The 7,500-nt window shown below is 37.4% G+C and overlaps 1 protein-coding gene across 1 annotated transcript in view; it reads right to left on the bottom strand.

Annotated features, from left to right (window-relative positions):
- LOC122258836 (uncharacterized) overlaps positions 1–7,500 on the bottom strand; it is a 14,677-nt gene that overhangs the window by 1,538 nt on the left and 5,639 nt on the right. The window contains 8 exon segments of the mRNA XM_086546642.1: positions 1–68; positions 574–787; positions 1,055–1,814; positions 2,166–2,373; positions 3,795–3,926; positions 5,914–6,087; positions 6,699–6,880; positions 7,286–7,481. The exon segment at positions 1–68 is cut by the window's left edge and continues 17 nt beyond it. Of these exon segments, the coding sequence (XP_086402768.1) occupies positions 1–68; positions 574–787; positions 1,055–1,814; positions 2,166–2,373; positions 3,795–3,926; positions 5,914–6,087; positions 6,699–6,880; positions 7,286–7,481 (1,934 nt within the window).

Consider the following 7,500-nt stretch of genomic DNA (forward strand, 5'->3'; position numbering starts at 1 on the left):
AATAAGTCTTGGGCAGTGCAGGTACATCTTTAAGATCCTCAACAGACTTAAATTCCCCATAAAATTGCCTTGGGAGGAGAGAAAGACATCAAATGTTTAGTAATCTGTTCTGGTATCATAATATACCAGTTATAGAGACAAGTGTGATATCAAACTGTTTGTTATATTTGCCACACGTATATGAAGTAAAAGCATTCTTCCAAAAGAGGAAAACAGAGAGAGACAGAGAGACAGAGAGACAGAGAGAGAGAGAGAGAGAGAGAGAGGAAGAGAGAGAGAGAGAGAGAGAGAGAGAGAGAGAGAGAGAGAGAGAGAGAGAGAGAGAGAGAGAGAGAGAGAGAGAGAGAGAGAGAGAGAGAGAGAGAGAGAGAGAGAGAGAGAGAGAGAGAGAGAGAGAGAGAGAGAGAGAGAGAGAGAGAGAGAGAGAGAGAGAGAGAAACGAGAGAAAGAAATTAAAAAAGGAAGGAAGAAAGAGAAAGAGATAAAGAGAAAGAAGAGACAGAGAAAGAGAGAAAGAGAAAGCAAAGCTCAACCCTGAACCAAATCACGCCATTTTCCTCTCCAAAAACTAACCTGAAGTTGTGTATAACCATGGCTGTCTTGGGTCCTACTGTGGGAAGTTGCTGGAGAGTCTTCAAGGATCCAGTATTTAAGATTTGGAGAATTTTGTCATTGTGTTGCTTCTGGAGGTGAGGGCTTACCACTAACTGCCACTTTCCATCAGTCTCATTCAAGGCTGAAACGTCTGTTGGTGCAACACATACTGTGACGTTTGCTGATGATGGTGCTGTAAGAAGAAAAATTATTATTATCTAGATCTCTACTATCCTCTTCCAAAATGAAACAACTTTTATTTCACATTAAATAGAGAGAGAAAGAGAGAGGGTAGTGGTAGTGGTAGTGGTGGTGGTGATGGTGATGGTGGTGTGATGGTGGTGGTGGTGAATTTCTTGGTAATAGAATATGCACTCAGAAAACCCAAGTTCGCTCTAAAATTATCACTGTATCTAACAACAAATATGGTCACAATACAAACAAGAAGACATTGTATTACCTTTCTTTTTTCTAGAGGAAACAGAGGAACGCCTGCTTTTGCACATATTACTAAGAGGACTCTGTCCTTTATAGATCTCAAAATTACGTTGAGTGGCCTTTATGGCAGCAAATCTTGAGGACCTCCTAACTCCCTGGTTTGTGTTCTTCTTGAGAATTCTGTCAATTTGTAAGGGTGAAGAGAGAGTGATATTCATTGGCTGACTGTAACTTTCCACTTGAGACTCTTCCTTCAAAAAGGTTGGAGATCGAAGACCTGTTAGGGTCACATTTTCTTTGTTATCTGCTTCTTCGCTTACTTTCACATCTGCTTCACGAGATTTCAGGGTTGGAGAGCTACCATTATTAAAGATGGCTGTGGTATCATGAGATAAATCAAAGTCATTCCTAGTCGTATTCCTCTCACTTAGTTGAAATGAAGAAGTTGACACCTCCTTGTCTATTTTGGGGAACAGGGACTTGTGGATGCTCTGCCTTGTTGAGAGACGAGTAGATCTCCTGACAGCTCGAGCGTCAACAAAAGCTGTGCTGGTTATTGGAAGGTTTCTTACAAGATCATAGTCAATATCCATGTCGGACGGATCCTGTTTTTGCAGCACGGGCTTTTGAGATGCGAATGACAGGTCTTCCTCTTTCTTCATGCACACGGTGTCGCTTAGCTGGTAAACATTTGTGACATCTCCTAGAGGTTTCCGAGGATCACTGCATGGAAGCACCTTTTCTTGATAGCTTGTGGGTACAGTGCTAAACCGTTTACTTCTCTGAAAGATAGAGAAGTAAAATTACATTAACGAATGCCGCACTGGTAACATTTATAACAAATTATCATATTCCATGTACAGTTGGCCATTAACATTTGCTAATCTGATTGTTCTGCAAGCTTGGTATAATCTTATTGAGATATCTAATATTAACATCAACAACACATTCTGTGAAACATGTTATATAGCTATATGGGATACCATAGTTCCTTTCAGCCTAAAGGATGACACAATTGGGTTTTATAAAATAAAAGAAGAAAAAGAAGAAGAAAAAAACAATGTATCAAACCCTTCATCATAAACATTTACAATAAGGACACAAAAAAGTATAAATAACAAGTGCTTCCCTACCCTTGGCATCTTTTCCTTCTGTGTGCTCTGCAAAGCATCTGTAACTATTCCCTGCAGCATTGACTTCATTTCATCTTTGTTGAAAATGGCATTTATGATAGACGCGCCAAGGACATTGTTGCCTGAAGAATCACTTTCACTTAATGATTTCTCACTTTCTGTACCTGTAGGTGTGGAACTCTTGTGCTTCTTTGAAATTCTTCTTGCTCTGAAAGCAGAAAAAAATAATACATATTTTCATCAATCATTCTGCAACAGAGAATGATCTGGTTACTTTGAGCAACGCATCACAACCTCTAAGTAATGAAAAATATGTAGAGGAAGAGAAAAAAATAAGAAGAAAAGAAAGAAGGAAAAGAAGAAAAAAAAAATCAAGAAATTAATTTATTATTAGTGTTATACTTGTAACGAGTTCATATACACACATTGAGGATGCTTTCACACAAGGCAAGTGATCATTTAACCTATTCATGCCGGGGCGATTCCGGCTCTGAATGGTTTTCGAATGCATATGCCTAATGCCTCAGGATTCTCAGACGCACTAGCCTTGAGCCTGGGCTGTCCACTCGCTCACCCCGAGCGCCGGCCTTGACCAAATATCTTGCCGCAGGCGTCTGACCCAAAAACCATAAAACATGTCAGCACGTCATCCGGTATGAATGGGTTAATATACAGGCACTTTTTGCCACAATGGACTCCTACAGCTCCTTGTCAGTCACAAAATATATAGTCTAATGAGGAACTAGCTCTTGGTAACAAGCAGTAGTGGACGGTTGTGGCAACTAATACCATCAGGTAAAAACTTAATTTTGAGTTTTGAATGGCAGAAATGCTGGCTGCTTTATCTGACTGTACATGTGGGCAACATCAAGCACATTTGCCTAATGGAGCATCTGTAGTTGTAAATATAAGGGAGGGGGGAGGGGGTAATTGACAAAACACCCTACCATGTCGATACAATGGTAGAAAAATCACTTACCCTCTTATGTACTATCCTCCCCAGTTCATGTTTCAACAAACCTATTTTGTGTATAATGGGTTTTTCTGTCACGATTTAATATTATCTACTGATAGGTTTCATATTTTTCTTAAACATACATAAAGTTATACATGCCAAAGAAACACTTTATAAGAAGTTTGTTGAAGATAAGCATATTTCATTAGGGCTTTTTGGAATCATAATGAATTACCACATATTCTGGCCTGGTTATAAAAAGAGTATTACTGCACATATACCTTTTTTATAAAATATTTCCATTTTCTTCTTTGCTCTCTTATATAATAGCAATTTTTAGAGAATATATTTTGCTTATTTGCAACAGAATATTCATCCATGACCAACCAAGGCCTACAATAGAATATTTCAATGTCATCCTTCAATAAATCTGATTACATGTTGAATGGTGTCTGAGAGTTATAAAAATATTTTCTAACATATCCGAATCAACATTTCCCCACTACCATTTAAAACATACTGGTAAATAGATTAAATTAAATTAAAAAACAACAACAACAACAACAACTTAATAAGAAACAAAATCTCGTTCAAAAAGTGACATCAAGTTGTTACCTTGTAACATATTGTAGCATAATGTTACTTTGCAACATAAATACAAATAAGTATGTTACCTTGACTTCCGCTTTCTCCGATCTTTCTTGGTGAGACGTTCAATGATTCTGTCAGCCACACGATCCTCAATGCTCTCCAGCTGGGTCATGACGGACTGCTCTAAGCGGTTGGTCACTCGCTCCAGCATTGGACTGTGGAAAGAATAGAGGAAGTATGATAATAACAGTAATAATAAATGTTCACTTATAAAAGAATGATATTAATGATTAATGATGATGAGCAAAGTGAATAAAGATGACAATATTATCACTGATTTATATGTTTGAATTCAATCATTGAGAGATAGTTATCATTTTCTTCGAGAAAGTTTTTTGCCTGGTGCCTGGCATCATGATGTATATAATGATAATTTCCATAGTATATTTGACATTAGGTGAGAGGGGATCACTGTGTTTCTTTATTACACTAAGAGTAATAACTCTATTTCATGACTGATGAGGGCAATTGCAATTATAATGACTATATTAGCCATAAGATTCACCATTATTGAATTAGTTTAAAATCCTAGCACCAGCAGGAATGAAACCTTGGAGGGTGCCTATCCATGGTCTGTATTGAGTGAGTACCAGCTTCTGAAAACAACATACAACAAGATGTTGATCTCTCAGTCTAATATACTGGTGATTTTTCATTGGGGACGGTTATGTGTCCCCTTTGATTACAAAAGAACACAAATACAAAAAAATAAAGATGCTTTTTGTCCTCCCATAAAATTGTAATACAATATAATTACAGAACATAATGAGCTAATATAGACCCTATACTACAATTTAAGTCTACTAAAACATAGATTAAACCAATCAGATGGCACCTTTAAGTCCCCCTATATAGTAAAACATAAAAAAAGGAGAAACATAAAACTCTAGTTTATAATCAGCTCCCTCACTATGAAATAATATCCATTTGAGGTGCTGTGCAGTCCTGGGGACCAGACAAGGAAATCTATCATTGTCTGAAACAGGTTAATGCTCTGATACTGAATATCCTGAAATCCTTTTAATCTAATAATTATGACTCAGAGACTAAAAGGCTAACATTTACTTAAACAATAGCTTTAACCCATTGCAGACAATGTCATGACATACATAACGCAAGAGCTCTGGGCTGACGACTGGCATCACAACGTCCAAGACGTTCGGGGATTTTGGATCACTGTGTTATTGTATTGTTCTATGAGTAATAAGTAAGTAATTGCAGTCATAATTACTAAAATTACCGTAATAAGCAAAATGGATTTTACCTAACATCAAAAACCCTGATGGCACCATTTTCTTCTAGCACCAGTGGGAGAGAGGCTTGAATTGCATGGTGTCTTTATACTGCGATGACACATAGCAAGTTGCCAACCTCTTGCTCGAAAGTATTGTTGATGAAGGATGTGCAGGCAGAACGAGAGGAGGAAGGTGACTAAAAGCATGCCTAGTGTCTATAGTTTGCCCCAGCGCCAGTAGGAATGCCCTATACTGCGGCACTCACAGTCATAAGCACAGGTTTCTTTTCTCTTCCCTACCTCTTCATTTTATATTAATTGTGGATGTTATATAGTTCATAATTGTTCATGACATTACAAATATACAAAAAAATCAAGTTGCTTTTTGTCCTCCCATAAAACAGCAATACTTCTATCACACTGAGTATAAAGAAAATAATGAGCTGATATGGACCCTATACTACAATTTTAGTCAACTACAGCATCAATACAGCCTGTGGTATGACACATTTAACCCGTTAACGACAGGTGACTAGATATCACATCTAGTAGTTTTTGAGCCACACGCTGGGGACGAGTTATTCTGTCCAGCCAGGCGCACCAGGTCGTGCTCGCTCATGGCCAGTGTGGCCGAGAATCCCGACGTGTTAGGCTTATGCGTTCAAAAGTCCCAGCATTTCGGTCATTTTAAGCCGAAACAGGTTAAGTCTCTGAATACTATAAAACACACAAAAATTATAAGACAAAAATAGCTCTACTTTTACAATGAGTCACTAAAAGAGAGTGGGAAAAGTCAAGGTATGTTACGTGAAGCTGCCTCGCTCTGAAATAAAGCTCACCCTGGAGACTGGGCAAGCAAATGGGTTAATACATGAATAAAAAGAAAAGATGCAACTAAATAATCTTACCTGAATGAAGGAGCTGAGGTTCCCTTAGTCTCATCTAATGGCCCAAGGGGATGGATGACACTAATACCTGAGGGTGAGACATCCTCAAAGATTGGCTGTTTAATGGAAGGGAATCCTGGGGGTGGTGGAGGCATGCTAGCTTCCAGGAGAGAGCTGCTGAAGATGTCCCTTGTGCTGTAAGGAGACACTTCATTTAATGTCTCGAAGATGATAAGGCTATCATCGTATCGTACAGAGAGTGTTATTTGATATTGTGGCATAATATTTTCAAAAATTGTGATGTATTGTAAATATATTTGGGTGAAAGAGAGGAGCCCATGCACCCACAAGATTCAGCCAGCTATAAGTAATGGGCAAAAGATTTTTAGCATATAATTTTTTTCAATAATAATGATACTACTATTATAGATGATAAACTTCCAGGAAGTTTATTATTTGTTTATATTAAAACCATGATTCCAAATTCTTAGCCACTGAGCAATAGCAATAGTTCTGTCCATGTCCTAAGTGTTTTAATTACAATAATTCCAAATTGACAGCTAAATCAGCATCATTAATTTCTGATAGTTCATTGCCAGCATAACAGTTTAATACTGGCTCATCTATCCAATATATGAGGATATATGATATAAACAGTCATAAGCAATCATCATACAAAATAGTAATTAATCATTAATACTTTTTGCTGAAGTGGATCTAAGTATTCATAATATTCTAATATTCTAGGACATCTAGGCTATTATTTTTGTTGTCATTTTTCACAGCACAGGAAAGTGTTTACTGACTTGTTGCATGGTGTGGCAAATGTATTGTTCAAGGACGTCACAACTTTTCTTTTTGGAACTTTGTGGCCTGGAGTAGACACTGTGGTATTGTGATCTTGTTTCTTCCCTGATGCCGTTACTCTTCTCTTCCAAGCTCCGGGCGTGGCAGTCGGGTCCTCGCAACGACGTTTTAAACCAAATCTCTGAAAAGCAATTAGGCAAGGGGTTAATCAAATTAAAGCCTATGTTGTCATTATAAAACTTTTCTCAGTATTTCTTGCTGTACCATGAGAGAGTTACCATTAAGACCCTATTAATGCTGTTATAATATTTACACATCACTTATATCCACGTTCTAAATCTAATGTATAACATCTTAAAATATTTGGTTGTTATGAAAATTTTGAGTTTCCTATATTCATAACTCATTTCTACTTGGCATTATCACTTTTTCCTTCACACTTTCATAATTGGTATTTATTCTTCATAAGATGACTTTATAAAAGTAGACTTTACCTGTACCTCACAAACTTACTTAGCAAAGCTCTGATGATAATATAACAGTATGTGATTATTGACCCTAAAAACAATTTAATATAACAGGTTACCTTTACAGTAGAGAGCACCTGAGGCCTGGTACGTATGTTTCTTGCTTGTTCAGCATATGTGAGTGTGTTGATAGTCTCGTACATATTGATGCTTGCTGGATTCACACAGGCAATCATCATAGTATGGCTGGTTCCCCCCAAAGAGTCTTTGAGGAGTCTTGTCAATATTGATTCACACAGCATCAATCATATAATGCTGTTCCCCCCCCAAAGAT

Source organism: Penaeus japonicus, unplaced genomic scaffold (assembly GCF_977035675.1).
Source record: "Penaeus japonicus unplaced genomic scaffold, GWHDUDI00000001_assembly GWHDUDI00000018, whole genome shotgun sequence".
Classification (NCBI taxonomy): domain Eukaryota; kingdom Metazoa; phylum Arthropoda; class Malacostraca; order Decapoda; family Penaeidae; genus Penaeus; species Penaeus japonicus.